The following is a 24,424-nucleotide window of genomic DNA, read 5'->3' as shown; positions in this document are numbered from 1 at the left end:
AAAAAAGTGATGTTGGTGGAATTTTAAAGGAATTCTTCATTATGAACTTTTACCATCTAACCAAACCATTACAAGTGCAGTGTATAGTGCCCAATTGGAAAGGTTAGCCCAAGCTTTAAGAGAAAAAGAACCCGCGCTGATTAATCGGAAGGGCGTAATTCTTCACCACGATAACGCACGACCGCATACTGCAAGAATCACTGCTGAAAAACTGCACCAGTTGGAATGGGAAGTTCTCCCTCAACCTGCATATTCTCCTGATATTGCCCCTTCCGATTACCATTTGTTTTGTTCCTTGCAAAACTTTCTTCTTGGAAAAAAATTTAATAATGAAGAATGCCTCAAAAATGCATTGACCGAATTTTTTGCATCAAAATCACAAGAATTTTACAACAGAGGGATTAAAATGCTTCCTGAGCGTTGGGCACAAGTAGTAGAAAACAATGGCAACTATATTGTTGATTAAATTTTGTTGTATTGTTTAAATAAATTCGATTTTAAAAAGTATTAGAAAACGACATTAATTATTACTAGACCTAATAAAAAAAATGAAGACTGGCTAGAAATATGTTACTGTCAGAAGAAAGGCCAGAGATGTGCAGGAAACCACTAGGAGATTGGACATTAAGGCAGGGTCAGATCCTGAAAGTCCTATGTGCCAGGCAAGGGAGCTTGCCCTTTATCCTGAGGGCAATCAGGATTTTAAGCAGGAGCCATTGAAGGATTTTAAGCAGAGACATGACTGGTCAGATTTATCTTAGGAGCATATTGTGTGATAGGGGTTAGGGCCCTCACAGGCACCCAAACAACCTGACCTGACTCCACACGTTCCTTGGGACATCTGTCCTATCCATTGCAACTCCCTACTTAGCAAGCACCAAGGCCACACCTTACCCACAGAACTGAACCTGGCATCACCAAGGAGAAGCTAGCCCTGGTAAGGCTGGGAGAGCATAGCCTGGGCAAGCCAAAAGCACAGACTAACAGGTGAACAGTCCAGGCCTCTGAGGAATGTCCAGTCCAAGCCCTGAAGTTCAGTGAAAGTCACCTTAAACTATTTGGAGTGGGTGGTTAAGGGAGTGATAGTTACTTGTCCAAGGTCACTCAGGTCCTAGCTGGCTTGGCTCAGTGGATAGAGCGTCAGCCTGTGAACTGAAGGGTCCTGGGTTCAATTCTAGTCAAGGGCACATGTAGGAGGCAGCCGATCAATGATTCTCTCTCATTATTAACATTTTTTTCTCTCTCCCTTTCCCTTCCTCTCTGAAATCAATTTTTTTAAAAAGTAATGTCATTCAGTAATGGTGTGGTTGGTGGCAGGGTTAGAATGATGCTTTGCTTTGTCTCATTCCAAACTTTGCTTTCTCCATGAAGCCACCTTCCTTGGAGGAGAAAAACGAAGTAAAGGATGGGATATAGTCAAAAAGAGGAAGGAGAGAAAGGTATGGGCTGGGGGGAGGTAAGAGATCAACCAAAGGACTTGTATGCATGCGTATGAGCATAACCAATGGACACAGACGCGGGGGGGGAGGGGTAGTTGAGGGCACGTGCTGGGGTTGCAGGCAGTCGAGAAAAGGTGAATGGGGGCGGGGGGGAAGACTTATGCAATACATTAAACAATAAACAACAAATTAAAAAAGAAAGATGTGAGGAAAAAGAGGAGTAGGGGGAAAGATAACGCAGCCTTTCAAAGTGGCAGAGGAGGAAGGAGAGGAATAAACAGCAGGAGCAAAGCCGTGAAGGAGAAAAAAAGAGGAAAGAAAGGCGAGACGTGGGAGGGTTGGAGCAGACACAAAAGGGCAAAGAGACAGACAGCGACAAGTGGGGAAAATTGCGGAAACTTGAGCGGCCACAAAGTTGAGCTCTGAAAACCGGCGGCCTCTCCCGGCCCGTGCGCCCTCCCACCTGGCACCCCGGCGGCCCTATCCCCGGCACCGCTCCACTGCGCTCGGGGCGGCGGCCCGGCACTGCCTCGCCGCTGGCGGGACCGGGCTGCGCCGGGGACCGCACAGCCCATCCTGCCCTCCCGGGTCTGATTCCGCCAAAGCGTTCTTGCCGGAGCGTGGCTTCAGCCACGTGGGAGGGGGCGTGTCCCAGCGGCTGAGGAGCGCCTCCGATTGGTCAGGGGACGGGGCTCTTGGCAGCACGCCGGGCGGGCCCCGCCCCCGGAGGCGGGGCCTGAAGAGTCACAGCTGGAAAGGGGCAAAGCCTGGGCAGAGCAGCTGGAAGGGGGCGGGTCCCTGCCCGCTAGGCTCGCAGCTGCGGGCTGGGGGCGCCCTGGGCTGCCATAAAGTGAATGGGCGCCGGCGGGGGGTGGCAGTTCGCGGCGAGTCTCCCTCTCTCTCTCTCTCTCCCTCAGCTCCTCGGTCCCGGAGCGCCCGAGCAGAGCGGCGGCCCGGGCGCAGGGGGGCGGCCCCCATCCAGGCCGGGTGTCCGGCCCCTGGCCCTTGCCTGCCCTCCAGACGACGGCCGCCACCGCCGCCGCCGCCGGGAGTCTGCCTGCTGCGGGACTCACTGTGAGTGCTTGACCACGGCGGGGACACGGGATCAAAGGGTCCAGGGGCCATGGCTGGACTTTGGGATCCCTACAACGGGACTTGGGTCGGCTGAACTGGGGAATGGTACCTGAGGGACGGGTCGAAACTAGGAGGGCGGACTGCAGACCCAGGGCCAGGACTTAGGGAAAAGGAAATTCAGAGTCAGAACTTGGAGGTCAGAAACGGGGCGGAGGGGGTAGAGGAGAGAGAAGTCGGGGGACCCGAAGAGAAGCCGGAGACATGAAACCAGGACAGGGACCCCGCGAAGCGGGGTCTAGAGAAAGTCGGGTAACGGTTACCAGGAAACACCCTAGAATCAGAGGGCGCAGGGCAGACAGCCAGGGAGCAAAAGGGGTTGCCGAGGCCCTGGCCAGTGGGAAGGGTTGGCAGCGGCTGCCCAGCATAGGGGCAGTTGGTGGCGTCCAGCGCCCCTTGCATGGGGCTCAGGACCGACAGCGGGGACTGGGAGTAGGGGTGCGCTGAGTCGCTCACGCTTCTCTTTTCAGCTGCTTCGCAGTTGCGTCAGGAGCCTGTAGTGAGCGGCTGGCCGCCACCAGGTCAGATGGTCGCTGTGCGGGCGGTAGGGTAGTGGCCGGGCAGCCCGGATCGCAGGCAGCGGGGCTGGAGCGTCCGGCGTGGAGTGTCAGGGTCCGCGCGGGTCCCAGCCCGAGGCCGCCGCGAAGTCGGACAGAATGTCCGCCCGCAGCGCGAAGGGCTGGTAGCGGACAGAATGTCCGAGGCGGCGAGGTGGGTCTCCCTGGAGCAGGCGCTGTGTCAGGCAGCGGTGACAGAATGTCCCTGGCCTAGTGGCCTGTCCATTTACCCGGCAGCGCCTCCCCAGTGCTGCGTGTGCAGAGTGGGGTTCGCTGTGGTGGGTCGCCTCAAATCCCACTTTGCAAACTTGCTTCTGCTCCTAAGGGGCTGTGGGGCTTGGGAGCAGGGAGTGAGAGTAAAGCCTACAGCTGGGTCTCAGGGCGATGTGACTGGTGGTGGGAGAGATTCCCTCTCCAACTCAGACCTGATCCAAGCATCGCCTGGACTTCCAGAATCCGAATCTGAGCAGAAAAATCCATTAATGGGGCTGCTAGTGGGAATCAAGTCCAGAAAAAGGAGTGAACCACAAAGGGCAATGGTGGGGAGGGAGCCCGAGGAGGAGCCCAGCACAAGCCCCTGCTAATCCTCGGTGCCTTCACTAACTCGGAGGAAACCCCTCATTCTAAGACAGCTGATCAGACACCCCCAAACCTCTTACCTGGGCGTTAGCAGGTTAAAGGTGCCATCTCTGCAGGGAGCAGGAACCCAGGCCTGGAGAGAAAGCAGCAGTCCATTAGCAAAGCAAACCCTGTGGTCTTGTTTCCCTTGTTGCTCCCTCAGCCCCACCGATCTCAAAAACACCCTGATGGCTGAGCCGAAGTAGGACGGAGACATGTGGAATCAAGACTCTTAGGTCCAACATAAAACCCCCAACTCTGTTTGGGAAGGAGGTCTCAGCCATACCCACTGTCCTGTGTGCTTTCCCTTTAGCTGGGGGAGGGCCCTGATTCTTTGGACCCCTGCAATCACCACCCACCCTGACCCCAACTCTTTAACTAGACAAACCCCGGTGAGGCTGAAGAGAACAGAGTAGAGAGAACTCTCCCAGTCTGTGTTAGTGAGAAAAGCAGCCGGGTTGGAGACTGGGTTTTCATGGGGCAAGTGCAAGGTGATGTGTTTAGTAATGAGTAAATAATTTAAACATGTGGCTATCAAACTTTCCTATCCTCCACCCATGAGTGACATAGAATGCATATTACCCTCACCCCCACCTCCATTCTTCAGTTTTAAAGTTCACGTATTACCAGCTAGAACATTGTTTCGCAGCCTTCTTTGTTCCTTCCCCCTCTTTGATAAACATAGAGTCAAACCAGTACTCTCACCATATTCTGATCCCCTTGTCAGGGGCTTGAGCTCCCATCACCTTTGAAAAATCACGGACATTATGGCTGATGAAAGTCTCTGAGTCAGGAAAGGAATTGGGAAGGTGTTACAGATGGTTCCCTGAAGACCTTAGCCCAAAGTTCTGATTTTTCCAAAAAGACCAAAAAGCAACAGCATTATCATGAAGATGACTGGAAACAGAAGGCAGAACCTTCTCGCATCCTTGCATAAAACCACGTAGCGGAGGGCATGCCTGCATCATGGCTCCTAGGAAGAATACCATGGACCTAGAGAGGTGTCAGAAAACAGTTCACAAATTGGGGAGCCAGTGGCTGCTGGAGAGGGCAAACTTCAAAGTTGAGGCCTCTGGAAAGTGAGATAGGGTGAAAAATCCACAAAATCATGAAGGGCATCAATAAACTCAAATCTTAAAACCGGAGATGAGGGGCCTCTTACAGCTGGAATGATGCGAGCACAAGATGAATAGGAAAATGTCCCTTGGCACAAGGTGGGCAGTCAACTTCCAGAGCTCATTTCCAGAGGGCTGGGAGAGTCAAGAAGTAGAAATGGAATTCTTTGGGGCTTGGGAGGATCAGCGCATGTCAGAGCCACAGAGGGCTGCTGGGAGTGGGGGGTGGGGGCGCAGCTAGGAGGGAAAAGACCTCAGTTCTTGGTCTTCAATCTGTGTAACCTTGGACAAATTCATCTTCTCAGAGGTTCAATGGGGTTGGCCATTCCTGCCACTCACAGTGATTGTAAGCATTAAATGAAATCATATATATGAAAGCCCTTTGCCAACGGAAAAGCACCACAGAAACAAGAAATATTATTGTCCGTTATTGCGCCCAAACTGCAGAATCTTCGCTTGGAAGGGTAGTGTCTCAAGTCTTAAATCAGCCGGCCAGCATCCCCGATCCAGCCACAGGGAGATTCTCAATGACAGATGAAACAGCCTATCTCAGGCTTCGGATGCCAGCCGTTACCCCTGCCCCTCTCTGAGAAGAGTTTAAAGGAGCTCCCCAAATGCTTGACTCCTCCACCAGGCCAAATATCCTGATCTACTCCCTGCCTGTCTGCTGCTTAAGGATGTGAATATGGATCTGAGACCCAGGTCCAGAAAGGGAGGGGAGGGGAGGCAGACTAACGCTGAGCTGGGATGGGGATGAGAGATGGAAGGAACCACCCAATTCTTTTCTTCTCTATTCACTCTAAATGATGCTTCCAAGAGTGTGGGGGAGAGAGATGGCAGCCAATCTGAAGGATCCATTAGGTCCCGAGCTTTGGGATTATCTAGACTGTCTAGCCCATAGTCACCAACAGGGACCATGATAAGAGTGGTGGAGAGAGAAAGGAAAAGAGAGGTGGTGGGATGAGAAAGAACTGCTTTCAAAGAGCCCCTTTCCCATCTCTCCCCTGCCCAATCTATTCTGCTCACCAAGGCCAAATAAAGGTCCCCAAGATGCTGCTTTTATGTCACTCTCCTGTCTTAAGCCTCCAGTGACCCCCCACTGCTTGGAGCAATGCTCTTTGTAGGGGGCTGACATGGAAGAGGGCGATATAGGAGAGAAAGGAATATGACGCTGCAGGCTAACCATGGCCCATCTATCCTCCTGGTGTGATGATGTCACTTGGGGATTTGGAGAGAACACTTTATTTTTATATTAAAACAAGCATAACAACGTATGGAATGGAATGCGAAAATTATTTTCAGTTTTAACGTACGGCTGGAGAGCGCAAAGAAATGTCATCCTGGTGGCAGGCATCTGTTTTAGGTTGTGCCCCTATTTTTCCTGGGTGATATTCTCTCTTACTAGTCTTGGTGGGGTTTTTAATGGAAAATCTGGAGGTGCTCTAGCCTAGATCGTATCAAACCTGAACCACCACCCCTCACTGGAGACCCCTCCCCAGCCTGACCCATTATTCTGTTATGTTCTCTCCTTGTCCCTGTTGCCCTCTGAACCTGCTACAATGTCTTAGCCCCAAAACATACACCTCCCCTGGGCTTCCATTGGTCTATCTGTAAAAATCTGAGAAACAGACTCATGCAGCCCATCATTTCATTCTGTGCTCTGTTTGCCTCCCTAGACTGCAGGCTCCTAGAAGTTAGGGTCTTTGCCTTACCAGTCTTGGGGTTCTGTCTTAGCACCAACACTTGCTGAAGGAAAGAAGGAAGGGAAGGAAGAGTGTGGAGGTTCATGTCTCTGATCCCTGCCTTACCCCTTAGTAAATTAAGTCTATCAAGTTATTGCTGCCTCCGCCTGAATCTTAGGGTTCCCTCTTGGGGCTGTGAGCTTGTCTTCAGCTGTCTTGGTTCGTTCCCACTTGTCACTGCAGTTCAGCAGGCCAGACAGTGTGGGTGCTCGGCATCACCAGCGAATGTGAAGCTGTGTGCACTCAGGGCCTGGCTTCAGCCTCAGGTTTACAGAATGGTTTAGGGACCTGATTTGCACCTGTTCACCAACGTGCTGCTGACTGAGCCCCAGCATCACAACTCCGTCCCCTCTTGTCTTCCTCCATTCTGTCCCTGGGGGAGGAAGTTCTCCTGTTTACGTTCCAGGGTGTGTTTCCTACCTTAGGCATTTATTGTTGTCACTTCTTTGGGGCTTTCTGGCTGTGGCTCTGGTTTACCCCTTTGGCTTCAGGACAAAAGTGGGTACACATGGCAGTTGACCTCTTGCCACGAACCCCTTGGATCAACCATGGCCTCCCCACGATGGCCTCTCTGGCCCATGATATTCTCTGCTCTCCACCTTAATATATATTGGGTGTTTTGTTCTTGCTGCAGTTTATGACATCTTTCTGTCATTCCAGCCTGTACCTCACAATCAGAGCACCCCTGTAGGCCCTCCCTTCTCCTTAGGACTAGGATTGCTCTCTGACACCAGGGGGGGGGGCGGGGGGGGTCTGAAAGACTGGTGGTGGGACAGGGAGCCCCTCCCAAAGCTGAACTCAGCACCACTCTTCCCTCTTGTCTCTCTTTGGTCCTGCCTGGCACTTCCTATCAGCATCAGCCAAACCTGTGGCTACAAGACCTACTGCTTGTCCCTGTCCACTGAGTGAGGTGACATCCTTGGCCTCAGTCTCAGTTTTGCAGTTTAGGGAGCTTAATTCTCAGCCGACCTGTCTCCAGCTCAGACAACCACTTGGCTCCTGCAGCCCCCACCAGGGCACAAGTATGCTAGAGACCTATGCCCCACCCTTCGTTTTCCTATCACTTGTCAGGCTTTAGTGTTGTTTTCCGTTTTACAGTCAGGGCCCTTCTCATCCCTTCTATCTCCTACTAGCACCCCAGTCAGTCAGGAGCCTGAGGCTTCATTCTTTCTTTTACCAGTCCCCAAAGTGACTCCCAACTTGGGTTACTCTACCCCTTTTGCTGTTAACCTTATTGACTGGGCTCGTCTTTATGTTCAGGACAGCGGGCTCACAACACACAGTTGCGTCCTTCTCTAAAATGCGGTGTACTCACCTCTTTACTCACCAGAGAAATTCTTCACTGGGAGATACAGGGTCTAAGGAGGCGAACCACTCAAGCAAGGGCAGAGATGAGGATGAGCTCATATTTGCCACTCTATCCTTGGTGCCTTACTCAATCCCAAGTCATAGAAAGTGCTAAATAAGCATCTCGTCTATGAATAATAAGGAAAAAAAATACTTGGATAGAGTTGTACCCATTTTTACATGTTATATTTCATTTTAACCTTATAACAATACTGAAGGTAGGTAGGGAAGGGGTTATGATCTCCCTTTTAGAGGTGAAAAAAATATGCTCAGAGAGGTAGAGTAATTTGCCAAGATCACATAGCTAGCCGAAACTGGTTTGGCTCAGTGGATAGAGCGTCGGCCTGTGGACTGAAAGGATCCGGGTTCAATTCCGGCCAGGGGCATGTACATTGGTTGTGGGGGTGTGCAAGAGGCAGCTGGTCAATGTTTCTCATCGATGTTTCTAACTCTCTATCCCTCTCTCTTCTTCTCTGTGAAAAAATCAATAAAATATATATATTTTTAAAAATCACATAGCTAGTAAGTTGGAGGGCCAGGATATGGACCAAGATCTTATGGCTCTAAACCTAATTTCTTTGGGCTATCCCAGATCACTTTCCTAAAAGAGGCCTGGGCAGTTTCTGCCGCCCATCCCCACCTCATCCTCTTCCTCCAGCATTTTCGTGCCACCTCCCCATTCAGCCACACAGGCTTCCCCAGCAGCCACTGAGTGCAGACCACTCCCTTGGCTCCGTTGGCCTCCTCCTCCCCCACAGAATCCTTAGTTCCTGGGACTGAAAGCCGAGGTTCAGAGGGGCCAGGAAAGGGAGGGGGGAGGGTAATGGCTGGATCCAAAACAGCCAAGGCAGCTGTCCCTGTCACAGAGAGAGGAGACTGTGTGACAGTGTGTCTGTCTGCCTGAATGTGGGAGCACATGTGTGGGAGAGTGTGTGTTTGTATGCCTCCCGCTCCAAGTCCAAGTGCTTATTTTGTCTGAGTGGGGGCCTCTGTGAGTCTGCATGTGTGTCTGTCTGTCTCTAGGAACACACTGCCTGAACTCTGCTTTCTCAGCTTCATCTTTTACTCTGGCCCTTCTCTCTCCTCACCCTGCCTCCCTTTGCTGAAATAAAGGGTGAAACCAAGACACAGGTATGGAATGCTGGGGGAAGGGGAGTTTGGAAAATTAGAAGCCTGGAGCCAAAGCAGACTGGGAGGATAAATGGCAAACGGTGGGGTTTAGCTTCCCCTACAGGCAAACCCAAATGTCTCTTTTCCCAGTTCTTTGCTGCTCCTGGGACCTCTGGAGAAACCAGAGGTCTGGTTTTACATTCTGAGGGCATCTTTTAAAAACTATATTTATCTTATTTGAATTTTTATTAAATTTATTGGGGTAACATTGGTTAATATCATGTAAGTTTCAGTGTGCAACTTTCTAATAAGACATCTGTATACTCTATTGTGTGCTCGCCACCCACAGTCCAGTCTCCTCTGCCATCATTTACTGGACCCCCTTTACCTTCTTGGTCCTCTAGGGTGTAAAGTAGGGGTGTCGAACTCAATCAGAGAAGGGGCCAAAATCTAAAATCCAGCCTAAATCGTGGGCCGAATGGTTTACTGAACAGTCATAAACTGTCATTGTGATGGAAACGCAGCGGAGTGCAGTGATGACAGCGCGGTGCGGGCCACATTGCAAGGCCTGGTGGGACGGATTTGGCCCGCGGGCCTTGTGTTTGACACATGTGGTGTAAAGTAAAAGGAGAGTCCAGAGCACCCCTTTGTCCAGCTCTCAGCTACTAGTCAAGACTGCTACTGGCCCCTCCCAAGGGCATCTCCCTTCCACCAGAGCACTGAGCCAGCCTCAAGCCTCTGACTCCTGACCTCAGGCCTGAGAGAGGTAAGCTGAGCACCTCCACCCTGGCCTGACTTCCCTCCTTCCTTCCCAGACCCCCATCAGGCCTGCCTCTTTAGTCCTAGGAAAAGGTCCAAGGTCTAGTCTCCTGTGCCGGTGGAAAGATCAAGGGCTGTTCCTCCACTCCTGCCTTGACCTCTGTCCCACCCCAATATTACTGGAGAGGTGGGGGGCAGGGGCCAGCTGTCCTCTCTGAGCCGGTTGAAGGGGGCATTACCATGTGCAAATACAGGCCACTGCCCATCTGTGCCTCCCCGAGAAAGGCTCCTAATAAATTCAGAGCAGCCGAGTGACAAAACATCTCAACTTGGGCTAATCCACCACATCAATGCCACCTTGCACAGACTATTAAATCCCTGTTCATGGGAAGGTAGATGGACCCCTCCCACCCCGCTCTTCACCCTTGTCCCTCTGTCCCTACCCTCCTTTGGTTCTCCTCTGACGTAGAGGCATCCAGAGTTCTCAAGCCCCGCCAGTGTCCCTTTCCCTTCCTCCTACCAGAGAGGGCCTGGGAGAGCCAACAGGAAATAGAAGTCTGCAGGAGAGACTTGAAGAGGGACCCAGGCAGGCTCCTGGGTAACATCAGGCAAGGTTTGGGATGGGAAGTGAAGGTAGCAAGGGGTTTTTCAGAAGCTCATATCTACTGCCTGCCTGGGGTGGGCCTCGTAGAGGCTGTGCATGTGAGTAGAACAATGACCAGTAGGAAGTGAAGTGTGTCTGGACAGGCACAGAGTCAGACAGAGCCGAATGCCTAGTGGTTTTCAAACTGGGTTTTTATTCTGGAACCCTTTTTTTTTCAAACAAAGTCTCTCCAGAAAGCATGAACAAAACAGTCAAAAGCAGAGCTACCCTAGGTGTAGCAGATAAAATCAAGACCAGGCTAGGGTACCATCCTTGAGACTAGCCCTGAGTTCCAGTCCCTGAAAGGGTTTCAGGGTAGGGGCCCTAAAGAACACAATTTGAAAAAAAGCAAATGAAGCCCAGCCAGTGTGGCTCAGTGGTGGAGCATCAACCTATGAACCTATGAACCATTCCCAGCCAGGGCACATGTTTAGGTTGCAGGCTCAAGCCCCAGTATGGGACACATAGGAAGCAACCAATAATTTTCTCTCATCATTGATGTTTCTACCTTTCCCTCTCCCATTCTCTCTGAAATCAATAAAAATGTATTTTTAAATAAAGGAGAAAAGAAAAAAAAAGAAAAAAGAAAACATTATCTTAGGAGTCTCACAGACTAGGATCAGATCCCAGTTCCACTGCTTACAAGCTCTGTGACCCTTCATTGTTACTTCAAGTCTCAATTTCATCACCTGAAAAAGGTGATCACACTTAACATTGATGCATTCCTGTGAGGGGGGAGATAACGAGATAAAGGCACACAGTAAGCACTCATAGTTGACAGCAGTGATTATGGGAGAAGTATCAGGCCTGGTTCAGTGAGCAACAGAGGTTCCGGCTATGTGTTAGGTGTGATGGACTGAGGGGCATATATAAGTTTATGGGGAAATTGGGCATTCATGTGAGAGGGATGGTATGGTGTGCAATCGTTGTGGTTTTCATTAATTCAATAAATATCTATTGAACACCAATAGTGCACCGGGCACAGTTCTCGGTGCCTGGCAGTGAACAAAACACAGTCTAGTGTGTAAACTCATAAAGTTTTTGAGTATACACCTTTTTCCCCTTAGGCTGCTGTTTCCCCATTCTACCCCAGGGCACCCCACACAGGAGTATCTTTATGTTGGTGGCTGTGCAAGAGGACAGTGAACCTGGGGAGGGAGGGGGAAGGGAGAAACACTTCTGGGAACCAGATAACACGGAGATTTTATCCCCATCGGCCTGGTCTGTGTCTTCTCTTCCCTCCAGAGTCTTCTCTCCATGGAGTTCGGCCTGCTCAGCGAGGCGGAGGCCCGGAGCCCGACCCTAACGCTGTCAGACGCGGGCACTCCCCACCCCCCACTCCCAGAGCACGGCTGCAAGGGCCAAGAACACAGTGGTGAGCGCGCCCCCTTCTGGGCGTAGGGGAGATAACAGCTCAGTCCCTAATGGGGGTGGGGCCCAGGTGGGAGCGAGAAGCTGGTGGAAGAGGTAGTCCCCCAGCCCGCTAATCCCCGTGACCTGCCCCAACCCGGCCCCAGACTCGGAGAAGGCCTCGGCCTCGCTGCCCGGCGGCTCCCCCGAAGACGGCTCGCTGAAGAAGAAGCAGCGGCGGCAGCGCACGCACTTCACCAGCCAGCAGCTGCAGGAGCTGGAGGCCACGTTCCAGAGGAACCGCTACCCTGACATGAGCACGCGCGAGGAGATCGCCGTGTGGACCAACCTCACCGAGGCCCGCGTGCGGGTATGGCGCTCCCCGATCCGCAGCCCCACCCCGGTCTTCCTCTGGGGCCGCTCGGCGAGTAGCTTAGACACCTGCCACCTGTGGCTCTGCCCTGCCTGCCCCATCCTCGGATCCGACACCCGGCAAAGTCCCAAAGCCCCGGTCCTCTACCCCACATGGCCTTCTTCCCACCAGCCTTCACCCCATCACTCCAGACCGCACGCTTCCTCTCCCCCGGGACTATGGCTGCTCTTCTCGCCATCCCTCCCGGACCCACACGACTCCCTTTAGTTCTGCGCCCACTGCTTCGGTCCTCAGCTCCCCGACTCCCTGTGCTCCTCCACCATCCCATTCCCGTGCCCAGCCCCCGCATCTAGCTAATCCTCCGAACGGGGGCCGCGGCCTGAACCCCCACCACCCGGGCCGGGATGCCCGGCTCCCCGCCCGACAGCCCTTCGCCCTCCCGCCCGCAGGTCTGGTTCAAGAACCGGCGCGCCAAGTGGCGGAAGCGCGAGCGCAGCCAGCAGGCGGAGCTGTGCAAGGGCGGCTTCGCGGCGCCGCTCGGGGGGCTGGTGCCGCCCTACGAGGACGTGTACCCCGGCTACTCCTACGGCAACTGGCCGCCCAAGGCGCTCGGCCCGCCGCTCGCCGCCAAGACCTTCCCGTTCGCCTTCAACTCGGTCAACGTGGGGCCTCTGGCTTCGCAGCCCGTCTTCTCGCCGCCCAGCTCCATCGCCGCCTCCATGGTGCCCTCCGCGGCCGCGCCGGGCGCTGTGCCGGGGCCCGGGGCCCTGCAAGGCCTGGGCGGGGGGCCCCCGGGGCTGGCTCCAGCCTCCGTGTCCTCCGGGGCGGTGTCCTGCCCCTACGCCTCCGCCGCCGCCGCCGCCGCCGCCGCTGCAGCCTCCTCCTCCCCTTACGTCTATCGGGACCCGTGCAACTCGAGCCTGGCCAGCCTGCGGCTCAAGGCCAAACAGCACGCCTCCTTCAGCTACCCCGCCGTCCCCGGGCCGCCCCCGGCCGCCAACCTCAGCCCCTGCCAGTACGCCGTGGAGCGGCCCGTATGAGTGCCCGAGCCAGTCTACGGTCCCCGAGGACGGGGTCCGTAAGCCATAGCCTCCTGGACCGCGGCCGTCTGGACGGGAGCCTGAGAGGGATGCTGGGGCCGCTCGGGGGCGGGAGGGAGGCGGCCAGCTCCAGAGCGAGCCTTCCCACGCCCAGCCCTGAGCGGCGGGCTGGGCCCTTACACACAGGCCATGCCCCTGGGACTAAGGCCAGGAACAGGGACCAGTTCCCCGGGGGCCAACGCACCCTGGGCCTGGGCTCACCCCGCCTTCTCCAGACTCCTCCTCTCCCGTTTATCATTTTCAAAGATCAATGAAATAAACGTGCGCGGACAGTTGAAAGGCCTGATGATTCAGAGTTGCAGCTGAGCCCTTTTCCCCTATTCCTCCCCCAGGTCTAAAACAGAGCTGGGGTGTCCAGGAAGCGGAGAGGGTCCACGTGTCTAGGGCTTCAGTCCCCCTCGGCCGCTAACACCGGGATGGGGGAGCCCGGGAGCCGAGGAGGGGCGCGCGCGTGCCGGCGGGTCTGTGTGGTCGGCTTGAGGGGGGACCCGCCGGTTGGCGGGCGTTGGCTAAAGCTGGTGCTGCAGCGCCACCTTGCGGTCTTGTGGAGGATAACTGGAAGATCTGGTCTGTAACACTTGCAGGTGTGTCACTTCTGCAACTTTAGGAAGCCTACGAACCTTAGAGAAGTTACTCCGCCCTTCTGCACCTGTTTCTCACTGTTCCAATGAGGGGCTGGGGCCTCCAACAGCAATAAAATTCTGGTCTGTAACAGACATTTATTAAGTGCCTACCGAAACTAGGATTCTTATTGAGTGTCTGCGTATGTGCTTCTCATCCACACATCCTCTTAGACGTCTCACCTACTGATCATCCCATTGCCAGCAGCCATTCCCCCAAAATCCCTCAAAGTCTTCTTGAAATATTTAATTTAAAAATTGAGCAAGAAGAGAAAGGTTTCTATACAGAAATATAAATAACTCGGCTGTGGGGATCCTCCCCGGTCCCCTGCCCCATCTCAGGGTCTGCTTGGCCTTCACATTAAAAATAGAAACATCCAAGTACTAGATCACATCCCCTTCCCACGGTGAATGTTTCTTGTCTGTCATGACTTCCTGCCACCTTGGGACACACATCCTGTGGAGAAACCATGCAGGGAAAACCTCCAAATCATTCTTCCCAAACCTAAACCCCTGCGTGCCCTGGGGAGGAGAGAGCCTGCATGCCCGTCTTCTCCAACCCTTCACTCGCTCTTCGCCTTGGCTTTGACGCTGGGCATCAGGTAGGTTTTGTAGAAGAAGTTGGCGAAGAGGACGAAGTAGGTCGTGTACACCATGAGGGACCAGAAGAACTGCTCCGTGGTGGTGTGGCAGCCCTGCTCCTGTCTCCAGAGGTAAGCCAGGATGACGACGGCGGCTCCCATAAACATCTGCAGGATCTGCAGGCTGGTGATGAGCCTGGGCAGCCACCGGGGGGGCTTGACGTTGGCAGCCCGCAGCGTGTAGTAGGTGTACATGATGGCATGCACGCCGAAGTTCATGGTCATGAACCAGCCGCCGGCAGCCAACCTGTGCTTGAATCCAAAGCTCGTGAACACCAGCACGGTGCTGTGGTGGTACCAGTGCACAAAGATGAGGGGCCGCTTGCGCAGGATGATGAAGGCTGTGTCTCCTGGGAGATGGGGAGTCAAAGCTGACATACCACCCCGAGTTGGGACCACCCCTCTGCACTGAATGTGGTGGGGGGGGCAAAGGGGGAATTCTCAGGGCGGGGAGAGGGGGTTTTGTGGCAGAGAATCTGGAGGGGGGCTTGGGTGAGAGGCGTTGTTAGGACCAAGGGTAGGGAAGGGACTCTCCATGGGATGGGCGAGGAAGGATGCAGTTGACTGGGTGCCAGAGGGACAAAACCTTGCCACTCACCAAGTTCAATGACCTTGCTGAAAAGAAAGCTGGTGGACCAGAAGCTGACTACAGAGTTGTCGATGTAGGTGGTGAAGCACACAGTTTGCTTTAGGTTTTGCCTAAGTATCAAAGCTCCCATAAAGCCCCACGTCCTCACTGCCCCCAGGATACTGAAACGGGACAGAGGAAAAGGGTGTAAGGTCATTCCCAGACACCAATCCACCCTTCCCCCTTAGCCCCGTCAGGACCCAAGCTCCACCACCTTCCCATCCATCCTTCCAGGAGTCATGGCTTCTGAGATCCTGGAGCCAATCTGGTAAAATCCAACCAGCAATCTAGAGGAGATGAAGGCTGGGAAAGGACCAGGGGATGCTGGAGGATGGGACTGCAAGTTGAGTTAAGGAACAGAATTCTTGGGGTGGGTAGAATCCTATGAGGAGATGGGTGGCAGGATGGGGGATATCAATGGGGCAGGAAATATGGTAATGAGGGGCTAGAGAAGTTACTAGAGGACCTTAAAGGCTGGAGAAAATTGATGGAAGTATACAGACTCCATGAGCACAAGAGGACTCATGAGAGAACAGAAACTGCCAGTCGGGTGCCTGGGGAAGAAGGAGAGGGGCAGCTGGGGTGGGGCGCTAGAGCTGAGAGAATGGGAGAGGGAGAGCTGGGGGCAACTTGGGGAGTTGATGCAATTGAGGTTTCTAGAAAGCTTGTGGGGTTGGAGTGGAGGGTCTGTACAGGATAGGCGAGGAGTGTCTTACCTGAAGATGGCAAGGCAGAAGGACCAAAGGGTGAGAGGCCCCTGCAGGTTGAAGCCCTTCCGCGCCTTCATGTAGTTGATCCCCACAAAGATGGACAGCAGGTAGATCAGAGCTATGGGAAAGGAGATTGTCCTGGCGGGCAGAAGGCACAGGGGATGGGCTCGTGGGTGGGTGCTGGTTAGAGAAATACCCACTCATCTCTCCAAGTGAGTGCTCTGGATTGCGGGTCCACCTCTGCCACCCACTAACTTTGTGACCCTGGAAAAACTACTTAGTCCTCAGAGCCGCAGTTTCCGTATTTGTAAAAGGGGATAAGACTCCTCTCCTGAGAGCGATACTATTTAAGTACTTAGGATGTACTTGGTGGAGCATCGACCCGTACACCAGAGGGTGGCGGGTTCAAACCTGGTCAAGGCACATACATACCCAGATTGTGGTTTTGATCCCCCATCAGGGAACGTAACAGGAGGCAACTAATCAATGTTTCTCACACTGATACTTCTCTCTCTCTCAAATCAATTATAACACATCTGCGGGTGAGGAGTAAAAAAAGTACATAGCACATTGCAGGGGCTGTGTCCAGGGGTTTTGAGGCAATTGCCCTCTCAATGGACGTGGGTGACAAGTGCTGGCCCATGCCTAGAATCAGCACAGCGCTATGGTGCAAGAAGAATGTGGCAAATAGCTTCCACCAAGCTGGCTGGAGCACAAGAGCAGCCCACAGACACCTTGCAGGAGGCTCGGGGCGAGGCCAGAGAGTCCGAGGGAGAGCCTGAGGAGCTCCCGGACTTTGCCCCCTTCTCCGCAGCTGGGACGATGAAACGCTCGGAGAACAACGTGATGATTGTGAAGGGCTGGCTGTCCCTAGGCACCAGCACTGTGTACGCCCCGGCCACCAGAGGACACAGAGGACAAAGAAGAACCGTCTGTAGACTGGTGGGGGCTAGGAGTTCAAATCACCCCCGTTCCTCAGAGACCAGTTCTCACTACACTCTTTCCCTTTGGTTTCTGTCTCCTCGCACATTCCCCAGCCCATCCATCCTCTTATTTCTGCCTCTCTCTCTCTTTCTCTCCCGACCCCCTTCTCTCTTCCAGATCTAACCTCTTTGCAGCCTCACACTGACTGCCTGCACCTTGGACAGTGGGAATGTGCAGCCAGTACGGGAGAGCCCAGTACCTTTTGTTTTTAAAGAAAACCATTGCAGCCGAAGCCGGTTTGGCTCAATGGATAGAGCCTCGGCCTGCGGACTGCTGAAAGGTCCTGAGTTCGATTCCGGTCAAGGGCTTGTACCTTGGTTGCAGGCACATCCCCAGTAGGGGGTGTGCAAGAGGCAGCTGATAGATGATTCTCTCTCATCGATGTTTCTAGCTCTCTATTCCTTTCAATAAAAAAATCAATAAAATATATTTTTAAAAGAAAAAAAGAAAGAAAACCATTGCGGGCAGTGGCTCCCCCGACCCCCGCTCACTGTCAGTCATCCTTCCTCCTTCCCCGCGTCTCACCAGTACTCTTCCAAAAAGGGCCTTATGTCCGCCTGCTGCTCGAACTTGTAGGGCTGGAGCAGCGGCTCTTTCCCGTCGGAGGCATTCAGGACTGTCCCCATTTCCTTCTGCAGATGTCAAGGCAGGTTGGAAGAGGCGGGGAGGGGGCCGAGGAGCGAACGTGGGGGCAGGACAGAACGGACCGGGACCAGGGACTCCGCGGGCAGCGGAGAGCGCCCGACTCAGACAGCGGCAGTGGGACCCCATCCCGCCCGGCCGCCTGGGCGTATATAACGCCGTTATCCAATCGCCGCCGAGCCCGGCCGCGGCCCCGCCCCCTGCGGAAGCCCGCTCTCTGATTGGTCACTCTCCCGCACACTCGCCCGCCCCAAATGCCAGTCCTAGACACACACACACACACACACACACACACACACACACACACACCCCGGCCACGCCTTCCCCAGCCTTTCCCTCCCCAGCATCACACACACACACACACACACACACACACACACACCCCGGCCACGCCTTCCCCAGCCTTTCCCTCCCCAGCATCACACACACACACACACACACACACACACACACCCCGGCCACGCCTTCCCCAGCCTTTCCCTCCCCAGCATCACACACACACACACACACACACACACACCCCGGCCACGCCTTCCCCAGCCTTTCCCTCCCCAGCATCACACACACACACACCCGGCCACGCCTTCCCCAGCCTTTCCCTCCCCAGCATCTCCACTCTCCCTCGCTTGGCTTAGCTCCTGTGGCCTTCCTTCCCAGGGACTGGGGCGTCCGAGTCTTCCCCGGGACGCCAACCTCAGCCTTTACCTCAGTTTGCTCTAATTCTGACCTACTTGACAGAGAGGAGAGAGTGGAGACACGTCAGTCTCCGGGGCCCTGACCCAGAAATGGGCGTGTCAGTTTCCCGCTCCCCTGAGACCCTGGGAAACTCAGGCTGGGGAAGCGGCGGCGAAGGGCCTCTCCCCATAGTTCCCTCTGCCTCCTTCAGGTCTGCCGCTGTGGGTGGCAGGGAGGTGAATGCCAATGAATTTTATTGTTGAGGTGGTTGACGTTGTGTTTGAGGAGATAGTTGTGGAGGCTGTCCTGATTTCTTTACAATTTCCTGGATTCCTGAACTGCCTCAGCCTGCCACCCGGTAATAACCCAGGGAAGGATATGGGGTCACCCTCTGGGCTTCCGGGATGATTGCCTTAAGGTTTCCTGGAGGCCTCCTGGGGTTCATAGAAGAGGAGATGCAGTGTATCTTCCCATGTTCTGTTCTCTCCCCCAACCTGTGATTGCCTGTGTACTCAGCCCTTTTGAGGACTTACTCGTCTGTCCCTTATTTCTCTGCTAGGTTTTATAAAAGTGAGAAAGAAATGCAAGATTTGCAAGACAAGTGCTCAGATAACTGAATACTATTGATAATATACAGTATTTATAAGCCAGATAGAGCTATAAACAGCAAAGCCCATGGGCTCTGGAGCCAGAGGACCCAGGTGGGAACCACAGCTCCACTTCCTTGACCTCAGCCACTGTCGGGGATCGGGTCACAAGTGCAGTCCTTTGTCTCTCTACCTCATTCATCACTTCTCACCTGATTACTACAGCCACTGTCTGAGTCATGTTAACTCGTTGCACCACTTCCTCTAATACAGTGCTTCTCTCTCTCTATTGCATTAGAGCCTGTAAAGAATTCCCAAATCTGGCCGGTCATAAGTATCCTGAGCTCTAGCCCCAGAGATTCTGACCCAGTAGTTGGACCCAGACCATACTTTAAAAATCATCACTTTCTGTCCTCTAATCCAGAAGTGAGTTCTAAAACCTAAATTGGAGCATGCTACTTTCCTGCTTAAAACCCTTTGGTAACTCTTTAAATATATATATATATGTGTGTTTTTATTGATTTTAGAGAGAAAGGAAGGGAGAGTTATAGAGAGATAAAAATTGACACTGCATGACCCTTATGACCCATACTGGGGATCAAGCCTGTACCCCGGGCATGTGCCCTGAACAGGAATTTGAACTGGTGACCTTCTGGTTCATGGGTCGATGCTCAATCTCTGAGCCACACCAGCCAGGCCCTAACCTCTCTTACACTCTCTTTCTTCATCAGTAAAATGTAGATAGTCATGCTTGCCTGCCTACTTCACAAGGTTGGTGTCAGTATACAAGCCAGATAATGCCAATGAAAGGATATTATGGACTAAGACACATAGAAATGTCAGGGTGAATAATTTTGAAAGGTTTACAAATGCACATAGAATGTGTATATTCCGTCGTGGGTGTCTCTCAAATGAAGACATTTTACATTGTCATCCTTGTGAAGTTTGAGGCTTGAGGGCAGTGTGTGGAAGAGAAAAAGAAATATCTCCAGAAATTATTTCCTAGGGGAAACCTTCCCTGATCCTAGGACGTGGTCTGGCATCTCTATTATATAGAAATTGTTCTCATGACATGGTATTCTTTTCTTCAATGAGAGTTTATAATTACTTCATTATTTTTGTGATTTATTGGTTAATGCTTTTTTCCCCCCACTAGTCCTTGAGCTCCATAATGCAGGCAATATGTCTATTTTGTTCAACATCATTCACCTAACCTGGGCATACGATAAGTACTCAGGTAATATTTATTTCATGAATGACTAAATGAATGAAATCCTCAGCCTATAAATATGTATAGTGCTCTTTGTTTTTTAGAGATAAAAATGGCAAATTTGTTGGGTCTTTTTACCTCTTGGCCTCAACTTTATAATCTGTAAAATGGGAATAACACCTACCTCAGAAGCATGTTTATAAATCAAAGGAGATCATATAAAACACATTATATGTTAAAACACATTATCTGCCCACCCAGCCAGGTTCAGTGGTTGAGTATTGACCTATAAACCAGAAGGTCATGGTTCCATTCCTAGTCAGAGCACATGCCTAGTGTGCAGGCTGGCTCCCCGGTGTGGGGCATGCAGGAGGCAGCCAATCAATGATTCTCTCTCATCACTGATGTTTCATTTCTCTCTTCCTCTCCCTTCTCCCTTCCTTTCTGAAATAAATAAAAAAATAGATTTTTTTTTAAAAAGAAGAACATTATCGCCCTAGCTGGTTTGGCTCAGTGGACAGAGCATCAGGCTGTGGACTGAAGGGTCTTGGGTTGGATTCTGGTCAAGGGTACATGCTGGGATTGTAGGCTCAATCCCCAGTAGGGGGCGTGCAGGAGACAGCAGATCAATGATTCTCTCATCAATGATTTCTCTCTCTCTCTCTCTCTCTCTCTCTCTCTCTCTCTCTCTCTCTCTCTCTCTCTCTCTCTCTCATTTAGCTATAATGAAACAGTCAAATGATTATTCCCTCTCCCCAGACATGTTTTTAGCACCTGGACAAATCTTACCCATTGTTCAGCCCCAGCTCTAAAGTCACTTGCCCTGCAAAAACTTAATCTGTTATGGAGACCAACCCCTTCCTACTTTGTCTGCAACCCACAGGACTTTGTCCAAACTGCCTGCCAATATTGTGCTTCTACCAATTGAGTAGAGTTAGTCATTTATTTTCTATACTGCCTTGGCTCCCCCACCCTATCTCAAATGGTCCTTTTATTTAGGTCATTCTTCTGTGAGGAAAGCACGCAGGACTTGGCACATGGTGGGCACTCAAAAGATGTCTGTTGCTTTGAGTTGAATAGGCACCTAAGAGGAAATACAAACAATAAACACATGTAGTTTTAAACACATCAACTTCCTTAGTAATTAGGGAAATGCAAATTAAAGACTCTATGTGTAGTATGGTCCCAATTAACAGTCATTAAACTGTGTAAAAATTAAATATCCAACGCCGGTCAAAGCTTTGGGAACCAGATACGTTCACACCTGGCTAGTGGCCAGATAAACTGACATAATCCTTCAAGAAGCACACTTAGGTAATACTTAGCAAGAACCAAAGGGTATCCTTTTGTCCTGGTCTCTTCACCTAGGAATTAAAAACCCAGTGAAATAGGCCAAAATAAAATCTGTATGTAAGTCAGTGTGACTTAGAATAATAGAAACCCACCAATAAGTGATTACATTATTAATTACTAATATTACAAAACAGTTTGTGGAAACCATAACATGAAGAAACATGAAACCATGTTTGTAAGATAATGTGAAAGAAAAAACAATATTGAAAACTGTATCTTCCCCATTACCTGTTATCTGAAAGTGATGATGCCCTGCCCTAGCCAGTTTGGCTCAGTGGATAGAGCGTCAGCCTGTGGACTGAATGGTGCCAGGTTCGATTCCGGTCAGGGGCATGTACCTTGGTCGCAGGCAAATCCCCAGTAGAGAGTATGCAGGAGGCAGCTTATCTATGTTTCTCTCTCATTGATGTTTCTGACTCTATCCCTCTTCCTTCCTCTCTGTAAAAGTAATAATAATAATAATAATAATAATATATTTTAAAATATATTTTAAAAAATAAAATAAAAGTGATGATGCCTTGAGGTTTAAAAAAAACATTAAAATGTGAGATAATTTGATAGGGCAAGTGATCTTGAAAATATATCAATAGAAACTTTTCAAGATGAAATTCAAAGAAAAAATCGTGAAAATCAAAAGAAACAGTATATGTGGGGAATAGGAAAGGTATAGTAATATTCATATAACAGGAATACCAGAAAAGAGAGAAAAGAGAATAACTATTTGAGGTAATAATGGCTGGGAACTTTCCAAAAGTAATAACAGAGCCAAACCACAAATCCAGGAAGATCTAAGAACACCACACAGGGTAAATACCAAAAATTCTATATTTAAGTATATCGTATTCAAACCATAGGAAACCCAAAACAAAACACATCTTGCAAGAAGCAACAGAAAAAATAAACCACCTTACATACAGAGGAACAATGATAAGAATTACATTGAACTTTTCTTTAGAAACTATGCAAACAAGAAGAGTGGGTTGAAATATTTTAAGTTTTGAAAGGAAAAACTGATCAATCTAAAAATCTGTATACAGAAAAATTAAAAGTGGGGGAGAAATAAAGACTATTCCAGAAAAAAACAAAAAACCTAAGGGAATTTGTTGTCAGAAAAGGACCACTATTGTACGATTTTACTTACATAAAATATCTAGAATAAACAAATTCAGAGACAGAAAGTAGACTAGAGGTTACCAGGGGCTAGAAAGAGGGAGTAATGGAAAGTTATTGCTTAGTAGGTACAGAATTTCTGTTTGGAGTGATGAAAATGTTTTGGAAATAGTGATTATGGTTGTACAACATTGAGAATGTAATTAATAACACTGAATCGTACACTCAAAATAGTTAAAATGACTTTTATGTCATATATTTTTTCCACAATTTAAAAAAATTAATATACCAAAATCCATTGGATTATACACAGAGGCTAAGGAACATGGGGAGGGGATTGACTTCAAAGTGTCATGAGGGAAATTTTTCTAACTCTATCAGCCAAAAGGATCTAAGATCCATGACCAATCCAATGAGCATCTCTAGCACCTGACTGGTTTTTGGTGTGTGTGTGTGTGTGTGTGTGTGTGTGTGTGTGTGTATGTGTGTTAACATATTTTTATTGATTTCAGAGAGAAAGGGGGAGGGAGAAAAAAAACATCAACGATGAAAGAGAACCATTCATCAGCTGCCTCCTGCACGCCTCCCTCTAGGGATCAAGGCAGAACCCATGCCTCCCTCTAGGGATCAAGGCATGTGCCCTATCTGGAATTGAACCTTGACCTCCTGGTTCATAGGTTGATGATCATCCACTGACCCACACTGGCCAGGCCAGGCTGTTGTTTTAAATATAATTTCCTGGCAAAGGTAACCGGAACTCCTTGGAGATGCTGATTCCAGGTCTGGGCCAGACTCTGTAGAAGATGAGCCTAAAAATATCTTGTCACATCAGGAAGCAAAGAAGTTAACTGATGTGTCAAAAGGACTCAAGAGCTAATCTAAATAAACACACTCTGACCAAAAATTCTACCATTTAAGCAGGAATAAGGTTGCAATGAATTGAAACCAACTTGGATTAAATCACTTATTGAAAAAAAAATCCACATTATTAACCGGTACAGCTAGTAATTTTCTTTATTCCTTTTCAATTTTACTATTTACTATTTGCCTATTCCAAATTTATAAAAAAGCACATATAGTTCTTCTAATATATTTATACTTTCAGTATTGTAATATATTTTATACTGCTAATATATAATATATTATACTTCTAAAATATTTATAATTCCAGTATTTCCTGAATTCATATTTATAAATGGGATAGAGTGTTTATTTAAAAATATTTTATAGTCAAGTCCCATTATGATATATTAACTCATTCTAACTTTTTTTTTTCTTACATTTTATTTATTTTTTTACAGAGAGGAAGAGAGAGGGATAGAGAGTCAGAAACATCAATGAGAGAGAATCATCCATCTACTGCCTCCTACACAGCCCCTACTGGGGATGAGCCCGCAACCAAGGTATACACTCTTGACCGGAATCGAACCCAGGACCCTTCAGTCCGCAGGCCAACGCTCTATCCACTGAGCCAAACCGGTTTCGGCTCATTCTAACTTTATTTTTTTATTTTTAAATGGCAAATTGTTTTGTTTTTAAAAAAATATATTTTATTGATTTTTGTACAGAGAGGAAAGGAGAGAGATAGAGAGTTAGAAACATCAATGAGAGAGAGTCATCGATCAGCTGCCTCTTGCACACCCCCCACTGGGGATATGCCCGCAACCAAGGTACATGCCCTTGACCGGAATCGAACCCAGGACCCTTCAGTCCGCAGGCCAACGCTCTATCCACTGAGCCAAACCGGTTTCGGCTCATTCTAACTTTAAAATGCCATTTTATTATAAACTAAATATCCATAGCCACATGAATCTCTTTCTAGATTCTATGTATGATTTATCTGGGAGGTTTCTGTGTACAACAATAAAATAGGTTTAAGTTACTATAGCTTTAGAGGTAGTTTGGATACCTAGTAGGACCCATTCCCCTTCGTTGTTCTTTTTCAAAATTTTCTTGTCTCTCCTTGCACATTTTCCCTGC

The 24,424-nt window shown here is 50.3% G+C and overlaps 2 protein-coding genes across 2 annotated transcripts; one reads left to right on the top strand and one right to left on the bottom strand.

Moving 5' to 3' along the window:
• The first annotated feature begins 2,235 nt into the window (after positions 1 to 2,235).
• On the top strand, positions 2,236 to 14,000 carry PITX3 (paired like homeodomain 3). The gene is made up of 4 exons (XM_036437931.2): positions 2,236 to 2,513; positions 11,707 to 11,836; positions 11,979 to 12,181; positions 12,634 to 14,000. Exons 2-4 carry the CDS (start codon positions 11,719 to 11,721, stop codon positions 13,222 to 13,224), a joined length of 912 nt encoding a protein of 303 aa, XP_036293824.1. The 5' UTR covers positions 2,236 to 2,513; positions 11,707 to 11,718; the 3' UTR covers positions 13,225 to 14,000.
• A 455-nt stretch (positions 14,001 to 14,455) lies between these two features.
• ELOVL3 (ELOVL fatty acid elongase 3) lies at positions 14,456 to 17,586 on the bottom strand. Its single transcript, XM_036437947.2, has 4 exons — positions 17,393 to 17,586; positions 15,890 to 16,021; positions 15,144 to 15,295; positions 14,456 to 14,895 (listed from the first exon to the last, which is right to left on the bottom strand). Exons 1-4 carry the CDS (start codon positions 17,491 to 17,493, stop codon positions 14,468 to 14,470), a joined length of 813 nt encoding a protein of 270 aa, XP_036293840.1. The 5' UTR covers positions 17,494 to 17,586; the 3' UTR covers positions 14,456 to 14,467.
• Between the last annotated feature and the right edge of the window lie 6,838 nt (positions 17,587 to 24,424).

This window comes from Pipistrellus kuhlii, unplaced genomic scaffold, assembly GCF_014108245.1.
Source record: "Pipistrellus kuhlii isolate mPipKuh1 unplaced genomic scaffold, mPipKuh1.p scaffold_m20_p_15, whole genome shotgun sequence".
NCBI classification, from domain to species: Eukaryota; Metazoa; Chordata; class Mammalia; order Chiroptera; family Vespertilionidae; genus Pipistrellus; species Pipistrellus kuhlii.
The sequence above is the reverse complement of the archived record's forward strand: the minus strand, read 5'-3'. Positions and strand labels throughout refer to the sequence as shown.

What these genes read in the sequence shown, in the direction of transcription:
- PITX3 (XM_036437931.2), top strand. Translation starts at nt 11,719, where the DNA reads ATGGAGTTCGGCCTGCTCAGCGAGGCGGAGGCCCGGAGCCCGACCCTA. An exon ending in CAAGGGCCAAGAACACAGTG is followed by an intron (nt 11,837 to 11,978) that starts GTGAGCGCGCCC and finishes ACCCGGCCCCAG; the next exon opens with ACTCGGAGAAGGCCTCGGCC. An exon ending in TCACCGAGGCCCGCGTGCGG is followed by an intron (nt 12,182 to 12,633) that starts GTATGGCGCTCC and finishes TCCCGCCCGCAG; the next exon opens with GTCTGGTTCAAGAACCGGCG.
- ELOVL3 (XM_036437947.2), bottom strand. Translation starts at nt 17,493, where the DNA reads ATGGGGACAGTCCTGAATGCCTCCGACGGGAAAGAGCCGCTGCTCCAG. An exon ending in CCCTTTTTGGAAGAGTACTG is followed by an intron (nt 16,022 to 17,392) that starts GTGAGACGCGGG and finishes TCTGCCCGCCAG; the next exon opens with GACAATCTCCTTTCCCATAG. An exon ending in CAGCAAGGTCATTGAACTTG is followed by an intron (nt 14,896 to 15,143) that starts GTGAGTGGCAAG and finishes CCCATCTCCCAG; the next exon opens with GAGACACAGCCTTCATCATC.